General features: G+C 38.1%; 2 protein-coding genes across 3 annotated transcripts; both read left to right on the forward strand.

Moving 5' to 3' along the window:
* The first annotated feature begins 82 nt into the window (after positions 1 to 82).
* Positions 83 to 20,336, forward strand: LOC131949786 (uncharacterized). Of its 2 annotated transcripts, none has more exons than XM_059311733.1 (6): positions 83 to 281; positions 12,290 to 12,642; positions 14,249 to 14,490; positions 15,058 to 15,187; positions 15,460 to 15,660; positions 16,608 to 20,336. In XM_059311733.1, exons 2-6 carry the CDS (start codon positions 12,567 to 12,569, stop codon positions 16,772 to 16,774), a joined length of 816 nt encoding a protein of 271 aa, XP_059167716.1. In that variant the 5' UTR covers positions 83 to 281; positions 12,290 to 12,566; the 3' UTR covers positions 16,775 to 20,336. The 2 variants fall into 2 exon arrangements, with proteins under 2 accessions (XP_059167716.1, XP_059167717.1); XM_059311734.1 differs by lacking the exon at positions 83 to 281 and adding an exon at positions 3,117 to 3,213.
* LOC131949779 (S-antigen protein-like) lies at positions 1,457 to 1,942 on the forward strand. The gene has a single exon (XM_059311727.1). It carries the CDS (start codon positions 1,457 to 1,459, stop codon positions 1,940 to 1,942), a length of 486 nt encoding a protein of 161 aa, XP_059167710.1.
* Positions 20,337 to 20,605: the final 269 nt, after the last annotated feature.

The following is a 20,605-nucleotide window of genomic DNA, read 5'->3' on the forward strand; positions in this document are numbered from 1 at the left end:
CCACCTGGCCGTTGTTTGAACGCGCTCATATCGCATTCTTATCGAGTAGCCGTCCGTGGGTGCGCGCGTGTGTAGAGGGCTGGCAGGTGAGTAATGTTTGCTGCTCACCTCCTTGCTGCCGGGGTACCTATGCGAGAGTTTTTTAAGAAACCAGAGAAAGAAAAACAAATTAAACATTTTTTTGCCAGACACACCTGGCTTCTATCCCTTTGTGAGCTGGAAGACGCAGTATGTTCTATGTGGCTGTGGATGGGCTTTGTTTACATGGAATAGTTTGACCTGTGAGTATAGACGGCTTGTTGGGTATTGTGCACACGTTATATAGAGCTTGGGGTTGTGACTTAGGTCTAGCATGTTTTTATTTTTTGGTAAACAAGGTGAGGTTGTGCTCTAGACATATTTTGTATTGTATGGGGTGGGGTTTAGGCTTATCATTTTGTGTTATATGGGGTGTGGTTTATGCATATCATTTTGTTACATTGTGTTATGTGGGGTGTTGTTTATGCATATCATTTTGTTACATTGTGTTAAATGTGGTGGCATGATAGGTTAGAAAAATATTATACCCCGCTTATTAACAGAGAGACAAAACTACCTTAATTTTTTAAAACACAGATATTTTTTTTACATTAGTAACGAGGAGGGATACGTGTGTTACTCTAAGATGATAAATCTTCCCATTAAAAAAAACATTCTTATATTAGGCCTAGCAAATTTCTCGTTGTTTGAGGAGAGGGGGGAAGTGGTGGATGCTTCCGGGGTTCCTATAAATAAGTTAAATCACGTGACAGGCGTTGATCAACATTTATAATTGGGTAGGGTAGTGTTATAAACGACGACACAAATCACACATTTATATAGCCTAATATTACAGATACCTAATAGAAATATGTCTGCTAGATTTTTTGTCGTTGCATCTTTTTAGTTATTCTTTTTTGGTTTTAAGATGCAGATTTAAAGGTGTTACGTTCCAAATAGATTTGTTATGAAAGTGTTTAAACAAATCTAAGAGCCAGGTTTAGGATTGACTGTCACGGTCGGCTGTTTCCAATTGAGCCATTTATTTGAGCTATAGATATATTGTGTCAGACCAACTTCTGTCTTGTGTTTAAGTTCTACTGTGTCATGGACTCAGTCGTGGTAAAAATTCTAGTGAGATTATCAACATAACTGTGAGTTAACCGCATCCTACAGAAACTGTGCTCACATCAGCACGACACGAGTGAGATAATGTATCGTCTAACACTCCGACCTTTGACCCTTGTGCCATAAAGCTGCGGGAAGACTTGTTTCGCCGTGAAGATTTTGCAATCTATCTTTCTTGCTTTCTCTTGGTTCTATGAACATTGATCCAAGTTTTAAGACATACCAGAAAACTGGAGTAGGGTGCTCTTTAGATGCAGTTCTGTAATAAAATTGTCTAGCTTATCAATCCTTCTGTACAGAAGTCAGTGGGATGGGGCAGTGGCGCAACAACCGTGTAAATGAGGTGGACAAGTCCACCGGCCCCCGAGGTCTCATGGCCCCGAGGTCTCAGGTCCCCGAGGTCTCATGGCCCCGAGGTCTCAGGTCCCCGAGGTCTCAGGTCCCCGAGGTCTCATGGCCCCGAGGTCTCATGGCCCCGAGGTCTCATGGCCCCGAGGTCTCAGGTCCCCGAGGTCTCAGGTCCCCGAGGTCTCAGGTCCCCGAGGTCTCAGGTCCCCGAGGTCTCAGGTCCCCGAGGTCTCAGGTCCCCGAGGTCTCAGGTCCCCGAGGTCTCAGGTCCCCGAGGTCTCAGGTCCCCGAGGTCTCAGGTCCCCGAGGTCTCAGGTCCCCGAGGTCTCAGGTCCCCGAGGTCTCATGGCCCCGAGGTCTCAGGTCCCCGAGGTCTCATGGCCCCGAGGTCTCATGGCCCCGAGGTCTCGGGTCCCCGAGGTCTCAGGTCCCCGGGCTGTTTGAGTAAATAAATCGAGCCCTTGAAACAAGGGACGCTGTTTGAAAATTATTTTGGAAAGAGATGTGTAATCTAACCCAAAAAAGTACGAAACCAAGCTGCTGTTGGTGCAAGTTTGAAGTAGATTGTGCAGCTATTCTATCAAGCTAGAAAAAAAAGGTCAGGAACTTTGAAGTTCTGTATAAATTTAAAATTGCGATCGTCCCTTCGTTGCATAGTGCACTTTTAAAAATATATTTACGATTATAAGAAGCAAACAGTATGTGTATTAATAGCAAACAGCCATTTTATATAACCCGGTAAAAGTAATTTCTTTAACAAAAAATAAAATTGGAAAGAAGTAATTAAATATTATACATAATACATAAGAGTGTCGCTTATTTCCCCTACTTTTGATATCGTAAAATCATGCGTATGTTTTCAGGGTGAGAGCCACGAGCCCAAGGTTGATCAGTTACGTCACTGGGCGGGGGAGGGGGTTTTTGGCCAGTAATTAACCAATCAACATGTTTGTAACTGGTCATTGATTAACCATGGCCATGTATGACCACGTTTGTCACCATTACAATGGTAAACTGATACCCCGACACAATGGCACCGTTCCGGGTCAGTGGCTGTACGACAGGCACGGCTGTTGCAACAATGCTGGAGCCTTCCCATGAGACACCGCGGGTTGACCGGTGACATCATCGTCTGCTCGTTGTTCGAATAGGCTGAAACAATAGGCTGACAACTCAGCCAAACAATAGGCTGTAGTTATTGGTGAAAAAGCTTATACAATAAAAATAGGAATACTTTTATAAGCACCATTGGCATACTTTTAATTAGCAAATTAAATACTTTTCCGTTTGGGTCTATCTATATACGTCGAAATGTTTGGAATTGATGTTAAAATCTCTACATTTCTCTGGAATCAATGTAAACTGTAAGTCTTGTTGTTCTTCTATCCTATTATATTTGAGCACCACGTAAAGGCCTAAAGCACTTGTAAAAAACGTGAAGCTTTGCTGAATTTCTCAAAGACCCAAGGATTGAGTAGAGGCTTCTCCCCCACCTCCCTCACCCCCCCCCCCCCCCCATCTGCCCGTACAGCGGCAGGATCAGACGCAGGACTGACCCTGCCACCGTCTCCAATCGATATTAGCAACAAGCAGGCGGCCGTGTGACGACACACCCCGCTCACGTCTGCCTATGTTCGCCCGTGCTCTATCCATTTGTTCTTTTGTTTTCGCCATTTTTATCTGGAAATCTCCGTTATTTTTGCCATGACATTTGCTGGGGTGAGTAGAATCAAATTTAAGTTGTCGTGTCACTGTCGCAGGTCAAACCTCAGCCAGTGTGATCTGAAGGGAGAACGTCAGGCCGATTATTTACCACAGGAGATTTTCAAAGTCTTCACATAATCCCAGATTTCTTCTAGATCTAGATCTGTCTATTCAAACACAAACATTTCCGTTTCTAATGTTATCATACAGTTTAAACGGAATCTATTTTGTATATTGATGATTAAACCTGAAGATTGACGTTAGTCTAAAAATCCAAATTTATAACTTCCATTAATTGATTTTTCTCCTGTCTCATGCTATTTATGGCTGTCAACGCGTTTCACTTTTTTTCGATAAATACATTCTCTATAATTGGCTTTTTTTTTTACGAAGAAACAAATTAAAATGAATAAAACACCTGCTGCTACGAATCGATTAGACTTCAGCCATCAAAGTTTTGATGTTCTTTCGAAAAGCCTTGAACCAAAGTTTTTTTTAATATATAATTATAACAGTTACATTAAATCGTCTTTAAGTAGGATAAATTATGTGGTTAAACGTTGCTGGTTTACCAAAGACAATCTTCTACTTGTTCATTTTGAAAATGTTTTGATATGCCTTATGCCATTATTTAGTCAATGCGTTTCAAAAAGAAATGCGTGCTAAAAACTCGAGTATATAAATGTAACGAAGTAGGTAAAAAGTTTATAGATGTAGAATGGGGTAAAAATTACAAAAATCATAGGCTATCATGTCATACTGTATATTGGTTTTATAAAATTTTATAATGAAAACAGATCATTGTTTATTACTTTTATCTATCCTTTGTAGTTGATCTTAGTACGTTTTCAAATGTTCTATAATATAACTTAGGTTGTTTGCTATTTGTTTACATATCGTGTTATTTGAAAGCAATACCTTTATTTAACAAAGCTAATTTGATAATAAAGTTTTAACAAATGCGAGTACATTCCTGGATATTCTTCTATTGTGCGAGTGTTTGTTTATAAATAGGCGCTGATTTATATCTATGCTGTTGGTGAATGGGCACTAATAATTGGCGCTATCATACGGTACAAATTATGCTGTGTATGTAGCCCACGAATTAAAAATGCCTTTTGTGGTTTACTATTGGCCTAATCTGAATGTCTCTGGCTTCTTTGTGTGGCCACACAGGGGATTAATTGGCCACGGCTTCTAGAGGATTAAGTACCACAGGGGACAGAATTAAATGATCACGAGCGGATTGTCTACCTAATCTCAGCAGACTTCTGCGGGTGGGCCATTAGTCCAAGCTAATTCTGGCCTTACCCTGGGCTCTCCCCCACCCCACCTGCGTGTGAAGACTGGGTGCCCTGCGCGCTATACACAGACTTGACTGAGCTGGAATATCTGTCGTGACGATATGAATCAATTGTGCGAGGTTTGTGGGCTGTAGTGACGATTTAATCAAGCAGTGAGAGTATTGTAGGGGGTCTAGGTCATTCCCCCCCCCCCACCCGACCTACCCCATGAACTTGTTTTGGTTCCAACTCCCCCATGGTCACTATACAATGGAACAAAACTGGTATAACCATTACAGCCGATGGAAGCCATGTAGGTCGACTTCATATTGAATTTATTTGTTCATACAAACCATTATACAAGATAGAGCTAAATACTTTGTGGATTTTTCTTGTATCCAAGTCATTCACTGGGACCAACACGCCAGCAGAGAATCCCGAGTTGATGTCATCTTTTATCTAAACCCATGTCACTGAGAACAGACACACACAAACATAAACACACACAGGGTCACTCACATTATCAACACATAGACACACACACAGTCACACAAATAAAGTAATTCACACACAGCCACACACAAAACCACACAAATAAAGTAATTCACACACAGCCACACACACAGTTACACAAATAAAGTAATTCACACACAGCCACACAAAGTTACACAAATAAAGTAATTCACACACAGTAACACACAAAGTCACACAAAGTAATTCACACACAGCCACACACGTGTATGAGCTGACACCGCCATATAGACGCTACCTCATGCTCATACAAACTACCCGTACGACCGCTACTCGAGTTGTACTCTTAGCGTAGCTTCAAAGAACTACTGCCATTTTAGAAAATACGGGTGTCTCATTGAAATCTTCTTCAGACATCGGTGTACTCTACCATTTCTTTGTTTTTAATACTATCATTGTACAATAAAAGACGTCAAGGTTTGTAGAAATAGCCGTATGGCTTCCTACAGTTCCAGGCATGTAGTTAAGGGCAATTATAGGTGTACAGTTGATGGTACGGAGCGGTGATTGGTCGGTTCAAGGGGTGGGTTACAAGGGGGAGGTCTGTGTCAATAGCTACATCCATGACTCCACTGTTATGGTAGAGACGTGTCAATAGCTCCGTCCATGGCTCCACTGTTATGGTAGAGACGTGTCAATAGCTCCATCCATGGCTCCACTGTTATGGTAGAGACGTGTCAATAGCTCCATCCATGGTTGTTATGGTAGAGACGTGTCAATAGCTCCATCCATGGCTCCACTGTTATGGTAGAGACGTGTCAATAGCTCCATCCATGGCTCCACTGTTATGGTAGAGACGTGTCAATAGCTCCATCCATGGCTCCACTGTTATGGTAGAGACGTGTCAATAGCTCAATCCATGGCTCCACTGTTATGGTAGAGACGTGTCAATAGCTCCGTCCATGGCTCCACTGTTATGGTAGAGACGTGTCAATAGCTCCATCCATGGCTCCACTGTTATGGTAGAGACGTGTCAATAGCTCCATCCATGGTTGTTATGGTAGAGACGTGTCAATAGCTCCATCCATGGCTCCACTGTTATGGTAGAGACGTGTCAATAGCTCCAACCATGGCTCCACTGTTATGGTAGAGACGTGTAAATAGCTCCATCCATGGCTCCACTGTTATGGTAGAGACGTGTCAATAGCTCCATCCATGGTTGTTATGGTAGAGACGTGTCAATAGCTCCATCCATGGCTCCACTGTTATGGTAGAGACGTGTCAATAGCTCCATCCATGGCTCCACTGTTATGGTAGAGACGTGTCAATAGCTCCATCCATGGCTCCACTGTTATGGTAGAGACGTGTAAATAGCTCCATCCATGGCTCCACTATTAGCCATGGCTATGTGCAGTGTATGGTGTAGAGATAGACCAACCAGTAACACACCCTAGATAGTAGCCCAGATATCGCTAAATATGACAGTAGCTCATTAAAATACGAGGGTAGCTGACTACAATATGAAGGTAGCACTTAAAACTATGAGGGTAGCACACCACATATCAACAGCTGAACAGAAAGCGCGGATCAAATACACAGAACGAACCTTCTAACATTAATTATCTTTTCGCTTAAATAAATAGGTGAAAACATCTGTGGCCAGTTGTCAGCGAGCTATAAAAAATATAAAAATGGAAATTTTGCATTAACGGTATTTACATTGCATAATGTGTATAAAGGGAAGAACCTAGGGGAAAAAAATCAAATTACGTTTTTATGAAGATATTTTGTGCTCAATATAACGACTTCGCCGTTGTTTTAATATGATTATGAGTTTACTTTTATTATACTGACGTTGGTGGTGATCCATTAATACGTGATCCTAATGACGGTCTAAGTAGGTCTAATGGTGGTACTGTTTATTCTAATGGTGATCCAAACTGATCCAATTGAGTTCTAGATTGATCTCATGCAGGTCCAGTTTATCCTAAAAGTGGTCAGCAGGCCCACCTTAAAGTCGGCATGTCGCTCAGACTTAGAATCCGCTTGGAATAGTCGGACATACTTTCTAAGCTTGACCTGTGTATGTATAGGTCAAAGTTTTGTGTTATAAAATGTGTGTTACGAGGTTTTGTGTAGTAAAATATGTACTTAAAATTATGAGGTTTTTAAAATAAGCTTTTACTGTTAGCTTGACGTGTATAACTATTCTGTGTTTGATGTTAGTCAGTTTTTATAACTACGTTATGCCGTCAGTTTCCAGCACTCAACGTCCATATGTCAACAGCGCCATCTGCTGGGTGAGATAGGGGTAATGTCCAAACCCCGCTTGTCATTATGACATGTGGATACAAATGGCCTTTAAAAAATAGGAATTTTTTACTTTCTCGTACACGGAGTATAGAGGAAGTATTGTTATCTTGCAAAAATCGAATTCGAGATTTTCAGAAATCTCTTTGGGTCGGAAAAAAATTAATTTCGCAGTCTTGTCTGTATGTCTGTGTGTTTGTGTGTGTCTATGTGTCTGTCTGTAAACATGATAACTCGAGCACCGTTACAGCTAGGTGGAAGAAATTGCATATATAAGTATTAAATCAAGTTTGTAGTTCTGTATCAACTTTTCAGCGATTTCCGGTAACCGGAAGTGGAATTTTAAAAGGCCTATATTTGAGTACTGTTCCAGATAGAGAGAGGAAATTTCACTTAGAAAAAGATCTAATTCTCTGTGTTCTGTCAAATTTTGAGTAATTTCTAGTGAGCGGGAGTACTACTTTACGCTATTTCCGATTTCTCGAAAAACGAATACGAATTTATAAAGTACTAGATCTAATATTCCGCACTATTATACATACATTGTTTGCTGTTCACTCTGTGCGACATTCTTTTTCTACGAGATTCTATTCTATTTTTAAAAGTTTAAGTATTTATAAATTGATTAAAAATCATGTCTATATCCCCAATTGCCATCCCCTGTAGGGTTATATAAGAATAGTCGAGAAAGTTTAAGGGAGATCACTCCCGCTTTATTGTGTACGTAGTCCACTCAAAAATCTAAAGATGAGTGTCTATTTCCATGGCTGCCGCATTATTTACTCGATACTGCTGCAGAGAAGTAAAGATTTTCCTCTGGCGTGTGGGAATGCTAGTTGCAATGTAAGGGCTATATAATATAAATAAATTTTATATATATATATATATATATATATATATATATATATATATATATATATATATATATACATAGGCCTATAGGCCTAATATAAATATATATTATATATATTATAAAAAATATGTATATTATATATATATATATATATATATATATATATATATATATATATATATATATATATATATATATATATATATATATATATATATATATTGAATCAGACCAACTTTAAAGCACATTTTGAGCGTCCCTCATCTTAAATCAGACACAAATTTTAAAGTACAAAAATTAGGTCGTCCTTGAAATAGCAATAAAAAAATTAAAAAAAGAACAAGACAATTTTAAGTGAGTGTTAATTAATGTTAAGGAACATCCGGGTTATTGCTTGCTTGTTTACACTGCTGCACGCGCTACTCAGTCGTCTGCTGCTAAGAAACTTGGATTATGAAAAAAAAAGTTATTCGTCCTCCAGTTTCAAGCTTGGTGTCTTTAAGAACTGAGGCTGGCATTACCTCAACCCTGGAAAAATCCTGCTGGCAGAGGACCTTAAGGTTTGTAAAGAAAAATCATCAGTCGATATTTAGTTTTTAGCTTGTGTAGAGTTACCTCCTCTGCCGTGTTGACCATGTTTAAATTTGGAATGTTATTTCGTCGGGGGATAACAGTTAAATTCGTCATTCTTTGGAATAAGTTGTGAGTTTTCTCAGCTTCAGCTTTGGGGGTCGTCCATAAATGACGTCACACTCGTAGGGGGAGGGGGGTCCGTAATTTTATGACGGTGTGTGATAAGGGGGGGGGGGGGGTTCAGATGGTGTGACGTCACTTTTTTGCATTATAAAAAAAGCAATGTTAGAAAATGAGTTTTAGTGGTTATTTCGCGTTTTAGAAAACTGTTTTAATAAATTGTAATAGGAATTGATCAAAATACTCTATGCTGACATAGTTCTGACAAGATTTTGGAAAAATATCGATGTTTTAAGAAAAATTTAATAGCAATTTTGAGGGGGGGGGTGTAGCCTGAGGTGTGACGTCATTTTAGGGGGGGGGGGTCTGGCTTTTTGTGACGACGTATGACGGAGGGGAGGTGTAAAAATCGTCAAAAAAAAAGCTTATGTCATTTATGGATGACACCTTTCTCAGGAACTAAATTTTGACAGTCTTTTTGTTTACTTTAGTGTTGTAGCCCTAAATAGTTTTTGTTTTCCTTTGTGTTCTAGCCATTCTGTAGTCATCGCATTGCTGCTATCGTTGATAACGTTAACTAACAAAATTACAAAGCCTAACTCTAAGTCTAACTTTAGCATTAGCATTAGCAGTCACAGAAACTGAAATCCAACAAAATATTTTATAAACTAACACGAAAATATGCTCAACTGCTGACTACAAGAACTTGTTGACTGTGACATGTTGCAAACTCAAACAAAAAAAAAGAATATTCCAATCTATCTTTAAGACAGTCACAGAAAAACTTTCCGCTGTAATTTTGTCTTATTTATCAAGACAGTCCCGTATGGTTTTCTTGGAAAATTATTGAACGATTGTGTGAAGGTACCAGCAAAACAAAGTCACCTTTATAAATATCCCTGTGATTCTAACTTCTGCGCCATTCGGGAATTCACATGGAGTCAGAAACAAAATAGTTCTGGAAGTCCAAATACGGGATTATGTTGGTCACACAAGACTTTCAGTAAAAACTTTTCCTCTTCAGAAAAACGTAGAATGGTGTGTATTATTTGCTGTCCAATTAGTAAGCTGTTCATTGAATTTCCTAGTGGTTTTATTTATTAGTTTGTTATTCAAATACTTTTCTTTTGTTGTGGGTTTGTGTCTAATTCAATTGATTGTGTCAATTGTTTTTTCTATATTGAACGTGTGTATTCTAAGCTAGTCGAGATTTTATACTGCTAGTTTTACATCCTAATGTCTAGCAACCCTACACAATGTTGTCTATAAGTCTTCTCCGTCACTTAATGGCTGAGACCTTCACACAATTTTGTCTACAAGACTTCGATACAACCATCGATCGCGTTTGTTCATAGATTTGAACTCCTTGATTGGCCACCCGATTGATTGTGAAACCAGCGGACCGTGAAACGAAGAGCTATTATTATTTAGAACAAATCAAGCCGTTAAGGGAGGGTATAAATAGTGTGTGGCACACGAGTGATATTGCCGTTACAACATGTGTGATGAATGTGTGACGGATGTGTTGTGACAAGTGTGTTGCGGAGGTTTTATAAAATGTACATCTACATGTGATTTTTCTGTTTGTAAGTAGCTAGTCTTTTAATACAATTGCCGCTAACAAAGTACATAATCTCTAGGAATTTACCAGTAAAGTTTTTAAACAATTGCTCTAATTATCTTATGTACATTTACCAGTAGCTTTATAGGCAATACCTCATAATTAATCTAATTATCTCTAGTATATGTGTTTTAGGTTTTAGATAACAGATCCCAATTAATATACCTAATATACCTCGGACATTTAGCAGTAATGTTTAGACAATGGCGCCTCATTAACCTAATTATTTCATGCACCAGCCAGATTTTTATACAGAAAAATTTGTTCTAGTTGCCTGGTGACTGTAAGATACACGTGACTTAGAAAACATGACCGCCATAGAAAAATGTATGACATCATATAAAATGTATGACGTTATAGAAAAAAATTATGACGTCATAGAAAAAATGTATGACTGTCATAAAAAAATGTATGACGTCTTAGAAAAATGTATGAATAAGTCAAACACAGAATGTCAAACACACATAGATGTAAGAATTGACAAACAGTGAAGAGCATTGATACACAATCAGACGAACTCAAGATAAAAATATATCCGTTTCCATGGAAACAAATATTTATTGACGTAATAACGGCGTCATCAATATAAAGCACACGACCACATCTGGAAATGCACTTGACTTATAATGTATGAAGAGGTTAACTTGTAGACCCACGATGTGAAGAGGTTAACTTGTAGACCCACGATGTGTAGAGGTTAACTTGTAGACCCACTGTATGAAGAGGTTAACTTGTAGACCCACGATGTGAAGAGGTTAACTAGTAGACCCACGATGTGTAGAGGTTAACTTGTAGACCCACTGTATGAAGAGGTTAACTTGTAGACACACGATATGAAGAGGTTAACTTGTAGACCCACGATATGAAGAGGTTAACTTGTAGACCCACTGTATGAAGAGGTTAACTTGTAGACCCACGATATGAAGAGGTTAACTTGTAGACCCACTGTATGAAGAGGTTAACTAGTAGACCCACGATGTGAAGAGGTTAACTAGTAGACCCACGATGTGAAGAGGTTAACTTGTAGACCCACGATGTGTAGAGGTTAACTTGTAGACCCACTGTATGAAGAGGTTAACTTGTAGACACACGATATGAAGAGGTTAACTTGTAGACCCACGATATGAAGAGGTTAACTTGTAGACCCACTGTATGAAAAGGTTAACTTGTAGACCCACGATGTGAAGAGGTTAACTTGTAGACCCAGGATGTGAAGAGGTTAACTTGTAGACCCACTGTATGAAGAGGTTAACTAGTAGACCCACGATGTGAAGAGGTTAACTAGTAGACCCACGATGTGAAGAGGTTAACTTGTAGACCCACGATGTGAAGAGGTTAACTTGTAGACCCCCACTAAGGGGCTTGGGGCCTACGATATAATCATTGCAACAAATTGCTGTTCTAATATTTAAATAAATAATAATATTAAAAGAAATAACTTATAAATAGTAAGTCCTATTTAAATGGCGTCGCCGGCCAGTGTGTCGCCTGGCACTGACCCCCCCTCCACACACACAGTCACTCACCATGGTCTGGCTCTCTGCTTGCACACCCTGATCTAGCGACGTCACAGTACATAATAAATATAAAGCTTTTGTTCCGAGTTTTGCATTGATTTATAGCCAATTTAAAAATGTTTGACATTGATTTTTGTATCTAACTCAGAATGTTGACATCGCAGATAGATGCAATGTTTGTGATTGCCTCCCACAGAAAATATATCGTGTTATATTTACCGACAGATCACCAAATACCCAAACTAGCTTGCGTGTTCCCAACAACAGATGCCAGCAGATGCCATCAGATGCATTAGGGATGTTAATGTCACAGTTGGCTACAGCTGTTTTCTCTCTTCTCTAGGTTGTCATGTAGTCAAGAACACAAATCTCCGACCTGCTCGCTCTAGTCCACTGTGTCGACATGAAAGTTGCCAGATTTATTAGCCGGTGATGTGTAAAACCTGGTGACTGAGAGAAGCCACGCTCCTTGGCGGTAGCAACAAGAACTAAGAACTGAGGGTACCACACAGTAACCATAGCTACAAAGACTGAAGGTAGTCACAAGGTAGCCACAAGGATTAAAGGTAGCTGCGAAGACGCAAGTTAGCCACGAGGGCGTAAGGAGAAGGTAGCTAATCATGTTGGACAAGCCGGCCCTCGTCCTCCTCCTCGGCCTACACTCATGTTTCATCCATCAAGCCACCTCTGACAAAGGTGAGTCATTTGAGTCACGTGACTGTCTGTAAGCGAGCGCATCATTAGCTGAAATAGCAATTAGAATAGAAGCTATTAACTTTTTGGGCACTGTAAACTGTTTGGGAGAATAAAAACATGTCGTCTAACCCATTGTTACAGCCAGTTTTAATGTAACTAATGTAACCTGCTGTTGGTGGAGTTACAAATGTAACCTGCTGTTGGTGGAGTTACAAATGTAACCTGCTGTTGGTGGAGTTACAGCCAGTTTTAATGTAACCTGCTGTTGGTGGAGTTACAAATGTAACCTGCTGTTGGTGGAGTTACAGCCAGTTTTAATGTAACCTGCTGTTGGTGGAGTTACAGCCAGTTTTAATGTAACCTGCTGTTGGTGGAGTTACAGCCAGTTTTAATGTAACCTGCTGTTGGTGGAGTTACAGCCAGTTTTAATGTAACCTGCTGTTGGTGGAGTTACAGCCAGTTTTAATGTAACCTGCTGTTGGTGGAGTTACAGCCAGTTTTAATGTAACTTGATGTTAGTGGAGTTACAGCCAGTTTTAATGTAACCTGCTGTTGGTGGAGTTACAGCCAGTTTTAATGTAACCTGCTGTTGGTGGAGTTACAGCCAGTTTTAATGTAACCTGTTGTTGGTGGAGTTACAGCCAGTTTTAATGTAACCTGCTGTTGGTGGAGTTACAGCCAGTTTTAATGTAACCTGTTGTTGGTGGAGTTACAGCCAGTTTTAATGTAACCTGCTGTTGGTGGAGTTACAGCCAGTATTTCCAGTGTTTCTTCTAGACTTTTTTCTCGGGGGGGGGGGGGGGCACTTGAAATTTTCGGGGGGGGGGGGGGGCGGCGGTAAACTTTCTTCGGGGGGGGGGGGGGGAGGGGCGGACACTGTTAAAAGTATATATTTTCTATATAAATTTTATAAATTTCATTTCGTTCGGGGGGGGGGGGGGCGGTTAAAAAATTTTGGGGGGGGGGGCCGAAGAGATGCCTGGAAGAAACTTTTCGCTTGCCCTTTAAGATTATCAAACTGGGATATTGCTCATATGTTGCAGAGTAAATCTTCCAAAAGGAAAGGGGGTAGCAAATAAAAATTTTTGCAGTAGGAAAAACTCGCCCCGGGTAGAGTAGTATGTTGGGGGCGGGGGGGGGGGGGTCATAACAGAGATGGGCACGGCCTGTGGGATGACTGACTTGGCCTGCAGTGTTTCTTTCTTGCATCTCTCCGGGGGAGGGGTGCACTGCCTCCGGAACCCGTCCATCCTGTCCACCCCTCCCCAGTCGAAACATCACCGAAAAGTCACATTCAGCAGGTGAAAACCTTGTCCACATTAGCCCTCTATGTACGATTGACCTTTCTCGATCTTGTGTGATCTCAAAGTTTCTTCCAGGCATCTCTTACCTACAGCCCCCCCCCCCTCCACCCCGAACAAAATGGAATATTTATAGCAAAAATATACTTTTATCAGTGTCCCCCCCCCCCCCCCCCCCCCCTCAGAAAATATCAAGTTCACCCCCGGAAAAAAGTCTGAAAGAAACACTGTTCCTATTGACCTGTGTAAAACTGAATCAAACTCGCGCCCTAGCACTAACACGCCCTTCTTTTGTCTGCACGCAGAAGAGGTTTACTTCAACCATTTCGGCCACTGTTCAAGGCCTACGCCCTATGACCTGAACGACGAAGACTACCTTCTACTTCCGAAAGGTGGAGAGTTCATTTACGAGAACTCCAACTGTGAGATGACGTTCAAGGCGCCCAGCAAATATGGAATTTGTCTCAAGTTTCAGGAACTACAAATTTCAACCTGTGACGTTAAAATAAAAATTTTCACTTCTCCGCACACATCGGGGGCACCCTGGGTAAGTCACATTAGCTGAGTCTCACTTAGTCTTACTCTTAGTCGATGACGTCAATAAGAAAAATTCAATATAGTATAGATTACTAGACCTAGATCTATGTAATAAATATATTAATATATATTATATAATATATAATGACATGTTACGTAGTAATAGTAGTATCATGATGGGGTTTACAACCGTTAGATCTAGAACTAGTAACAGTCTGTTACAGCTATTCTATTTTCCTATTTGCAGCAACACACAGCTTGTTGCCTATTACAATTATTATAATGCTTTTGGTTTCACAGCTGTGCATGTCATAAAGCCACAATGCTATACTACAAAACCCTCCACATGTCAATGTATCAGAACCCTCACCCCCACCCCTTCGCAATCCACAAAACAGCTAGGTTCTTCTAAAGCTGATTTGAAAAATAGATGATGGATGAACACCATTTTAGATCAGTTCTTTTCTCCTCCATCTATATTCTAATAATACTAATATACACTTATATTTAGATCTGTGTCTAACGTAACCTACACTTGAATTTCGATCTCTGCCTAACATAACTTGTACTTTTTCAGTACGTATTAAAGTGCCATGACACCAAGCCCAATCATTTGTGCACACCTGAGAGATTTATAACAGTACAGGTGCACAAAACTAAATTAAATAAAAACGAAGGTTATACTTTTAAAATCGAGGTGGAGAAAAGTAAGTGAAACTACATATTTTATTTTTATGTTCATTGTTATTATTATTTTATTAGACTCCAGAGTAACAACGCGTGCAGACAATTATTTTATAGTTTTATCACAGCTATTTAAAGGCTGTTAGTTTTAGTGCATTCAGAAAGTCATTACTACAGAGACCAGGTCTTATGATCGAATAGTAAAGAGTAAAGACCATTGATACAGTCAGTGTGGCTCATCACATTTAAGTAATCAATAAATAAAAAAATATACATGGTTGTTTTTTTTTCACAGGTAGCAGTATTTCTGAAGAAGGTGTTTTAATCGCCTCAATAGGAGTTTTTGTAGGCGTTATTTTAGGAGTTGTAGCCTTTATTGCTATCATCGGCTTCTCCATTCTGTACTGTTGCTGTAAATGGACAAAGTCCAAGAAGAAGAAAGGCCAATCCAGCCAGCCTCAGACACTAGAATCTGGACCTCTGGTTGAACCTTCAGGTTAGCTTAATCACCTCCACAATCAACTGAGCCGTGAATAGCCTCAGTTATCATTGCACTAATTCACCAAACTATACTAGGATAAAAACTATAGCAGTGAATAGCATCAGTTATCATTGCACTAATTCACCAAACTATACTAGGATAAAAACTATAGCAGTGAATAGCATCAGTTATCATTGCACTAATCCACCAAACTATACTGGGATAAAAACTATAGCAGTGAATAGCATCAGTTATCATTGCACTAATTCACCAAACTATACTGGGATAAAAACTATAGCAGTGAATAGCATCAGTTATCATTGCACTAATTCACCAAACTATACTAGGATAAAAACTATAGCAGTAAATAGCATCAGTTATCATTGCACTAATTCACCAAACTATACTAGGATAAAAACTATAGCAGTAAATAGCATCAGTTATCATTGCACTAATTCACCAAACTATACTAGGATAAAAACTATAGCCGTGAATAGCATCAGTTATCATTGCACTAATTCACCAAACTATACTAGGATAAAAACTATAGCAGTGAATAGCATCAGTTATCATTGCATTAGTTCACCAAACTATACTAGGATAAAAAATAAACTGCATAAATTAAATGACTTTTTTTTTACATGCACCATATGTTTATACATATACATGAAGAATGAAGTGTTTTTTGTGTTACAAAAAAATAGAGCTTGATGTCTAAGCTTTTAAATTATTTCTAATAATGATCAACACACACAATTGAAGTTTTGACCATTTAACTTAAGTTTTTTTTTTTTTTTAAACCAAAACTTTCCATTATACTCTAAGTTGAGTGGAAACATTTAATCTAGTACAAATTCTTTAACTAAAAACTAAATAGTTCATATCTGGTTTTAAAGACTGTATATAGTTTGATTTAGCCAATAAAAAAACTGAAATAGCAAATTTTTTTTTCTATTTAACAGCTCCACCAGCTGAACAGTCAGGACCCTCAAATCATCTCTACCCCAAATTACTGCAGTACCAGAATTATCCATCTCAAGATTTCCCACCGCCGTATGCTGTACCTGATGCTCCTCCCCCACCATACACATCCATTGATCAATCAACAGAAACAAGACAGCAGCATTGACGCCTGAATTCAACTGTATAAGCTCATGTGTACCAAAAGAGTTCTGTCCATGGACTGGACTAGAGCCAGGTACTGCTGTACTGATGACCTACTTTTACCAAAAAATTCTTGTGCACAATAATGGCTTTTGCTGACAAGAAAAATTGCTCAAAGACAAAGTTCATCATGTGGCAAAACTTCCAGAATTTGATCTCTAAGATCTGGCTGCTAATCAACTATATTTAGCAGGCTGCTATTGACTAGACAGTCTGACATTTAAATATATTTATTGGAAAGATAACATTTAAAATGTGTGGTTACAACTGGTTTTACCTTTCTCCATCTGGTCTCAGACTAAACATATAAGGTCCAGTGAACAAGTGTCATTGGCCATAAACCCTGTACATTTCTTGATGTTATATTGTATTGTTGGATTTATGTTTGGTGTTGTCAGCTCATTTGTAAAAACCTGTATGAAATAAGATTGGATGAACATAGCCAATAGCCAATTAAGGCTATGACATCCATGAATGCTGCTACAACATTAACACTTAACATTTTAAAAAACCTTTAGATCCCTCAATGTTGCAGGAAATTTGAAAACTAACAAACTGTGATTTAGGGTACAGGGGAGTGCTGTACATTATACAGCGACATGAAAACAACATGCTACTTTCACTCAGTATTTATTATAAACAAGCCATATTATGTTTTACATTGGATATGGATGTGATATAAATAATTTATTATCTACAGGTTACTTGTCGGTGAAAAAAAAAATTAATTTTTTTTCTAAATAAAAAGACTAACTAACATTCAATAACTTAATAAGTAATTGTACGTTGCTTAGCCTTGGTCAGCAACATATTTAAAACTATACTTTTGTTCAGCTTCTCAAAAGTGGCTAAATTATTTCTTTAAACTAAAAACAGATAATTTTTGTCAATTATGAAAAGTAATTTCAATTTCCTAGCCTCAATCAGTTCCAGATTCAGTTTGAACACAATGTAAGCTTCCTCGTTTATTTTTGTTTTAGGATAGCCTTGACTCTACTAGTGAGCTAGTTAAAACATACACTTGCTTCCATTCTTCCACTGCTATATTGTCAGTCAGAGAAACACCAAGCTCTTCTTAACACATTTTTAAAATTTTAAATCAAAGTAAATAATAAAACATTTTATGGATCATAACTTGAAGCCATCTGTTAAACATGAAATATATTTTTATATATTTAATAGCTCTTTAGTAATTTTAAGTGATAGTAATTGTCCAACATTGTGATCTGTATTGTGATAGTAGTATATTTTTATAAAATTATTTTAATACCATGTGCAATAAATATTATTTTATATCTGAACTGAATGTACTCTATCACATTTTTATTAAACATAATTTCAATTTAATTAATAATTCTTAACCATCTGTGATGTAAATTATCAACAATGTTTGAATAACAATATTCTTACTATAAGAATCATTATTTTGGAGTATATACACCCCCCCCCCCCCTCCTCGATGATCCTGATTCTTAGATGAAATATTTTACTGTAGAAATAAATGACTAAACATGTATGCTCAATATTGTTTATTTTGAGTAGTAACAATAAGGCAATTTACAAATTTAGTGTGATGATTTCTTTTGTTTAGATTTATTACCCAATAATCCATTTTTTTAAATGAATGTCTTATAAAGGCTTGTCAGTGTATGAAATTGTGTGTTGTAATGTATACAGAAAATATGTACCAGTTTTAAGTGTATTTAATTTTTTTTTTATACATAGGCATGATTATTAATACAGACCAGTGACGTAGCGAGGGGGGGGGTTGCAGACCGCACCAGGTGACACCATTTAGGGGGGTGACACCAAGGCAAAAAATAACAAAATATATAGAGAAAAATGATAATTCCACTTAAGTGATTAATTCAAGTGTTAAAAAGTCTTTTAAGAGCAAATTTGACAAATCCCGACAAGGATGGAGGGGGGGTCCAAATTGAAAGTTTGTCCCCGGGCGCCAGGAAGGGTCGCTATGCCTCTGGGGGGGTGACACCATTAAGTGCTGCACCGGGTGATACCCGACCTCGCTACGCCACTGATACAGACACATGTATATATTTAATATATACATACATTTGTTGGGGCCAAAGTATGTCAGCTCACACTACGGCCAATATCATCTCCCATTGACCGTCCTATGTTTAAAACTATTCTTGATTTTGCAAAATGGCTAGAATTGACCGACCAATGTCTGAATAAGATCCTTAGCAGCTTTTGGGTGTTTGTATACCATTACAATCAGGAAATTAGATCTAGATTATTAATGTAATGAAATGGCAGGGGAAAAAAGTCAAATTATTTTATTGTGCTACATTTTTCAATTAATATTGTTGTGTACTATTAGTACTATCGTTTTCTGTCTCTATTTTAATTTTGCTAAAAACTTGTATCACTAAAGCCTAGCATGAGAATTAAATGTTAAAACTTATTTAAAACAGTAGGCTTTAGTACTAATGTAAAACAAAACAATACTGTTTGTATAATACTAATAATAGTAATCAAGATTTAAAGTTAAGTTTTGGCAGACTTCATTTCACAATCAAGCAAATGTAGTGTAAAATTTAAATAAAACTGTAATCTACAGAACTTCATATGGTGTGCCGCTTTGGTTGACAAAATTTGGTTTTCGAGGTTTGCGTCATCTCCGGACAGAGGAGACCATATTGTCCACCTTTAAAGGGCAGCACCCATAGCAGCAGTGTCTTTTGCATGTTCAGTCTTGTTCCAGGTGGACAGTGATTTTGTTCTTTGATGATTGTCTCACCTTGTCAAAGAGGGGGCTATCTCATTGATCTAGTAGTAACCATTTTTTGTGAAATAAGGAAAGTAAGAAGGGTGTGGAATTTTTCTTAGGCAGCCTTATTGTTTGTCTGCCTCTTGTTCAGTCAGCTCTTTATAAACACCTCTCTTCAGCACCAGATGCATAAGTATTTCAATGGATAACTAACAGAGGGATAATGTCAAAGACGATTTCCATCATACATTTTAAAATGGGCTGATAAATACATTACTCATAGTGAAACTACAGCTACAAAAAAGAATGCACATCGTAACCTACATAAGCCTGGGCATCCCAGCCAGTTGGTAAAGTGGCTGGCCAATGAATATTGTGGTCGTAACACGCATACATTTATAATCTCTGTTGTTAAAATTTGAATCTGTGACTGAGCCAAGATACTTAAATAGATTAACAATAAGTCATTTTTAAATATAGTGAACAGAAACTAAATCTGAGCAACCCTAGCATTAGCACCTAACAGCTGATTCAAGGGAATCATGTCACTGTACTTTTGCTAACCACTTATTAGTTATTTGTTCCTTAGGTGTTGCATAAAGTACAATACTATTATTTAAAAATTACTATTTTCTGTCATTTTGCTTTTGTTGTATATTTTAGTGCAGGAAATAATCCACACATGTAACCAGAATTACCCTAGTATTTTAAAACATGATTTCTTGTTTTGTGACATTTCATTGACTCGTGTGGTTTACCATCTTTACTTGAAATAAAACATCTATCACATCTAACAGAGAATTTTTTTTTTTTAAATGTTTTCTTTCACCAAAATTGATTTATATTAAACATTAATTTTAATGATTAAATCAAGGCTCATTGTATTTTTGTATTGATGTTTTATTTGGAAGTTTTTGTTCTTTTAATTTTGTATTAGATTTTTCTCATATTATGATATCCTGTTTACAGAGTTTCTTCCAGGCATCTCTTCGAACTAAATGAAATTTATATAATTTATATAGAAAATATATACATTTAACAGTGTCCCCCCCCCCCCCCCCC

Source organism: Physella acuta, unplaced genomic scaffold (genome assembly GCF_028476545.2).
Source record: "Physella acuta isolate Inbredline_101_S28 unplaced genomic scaffold, ASM2847654v3 ptg000714l, whole genome shotgun sequence".
NCBI lineage: Eukaryota > Metazoa > Mollusca > Gastropoda > Physidae > Physella > Physella acuta.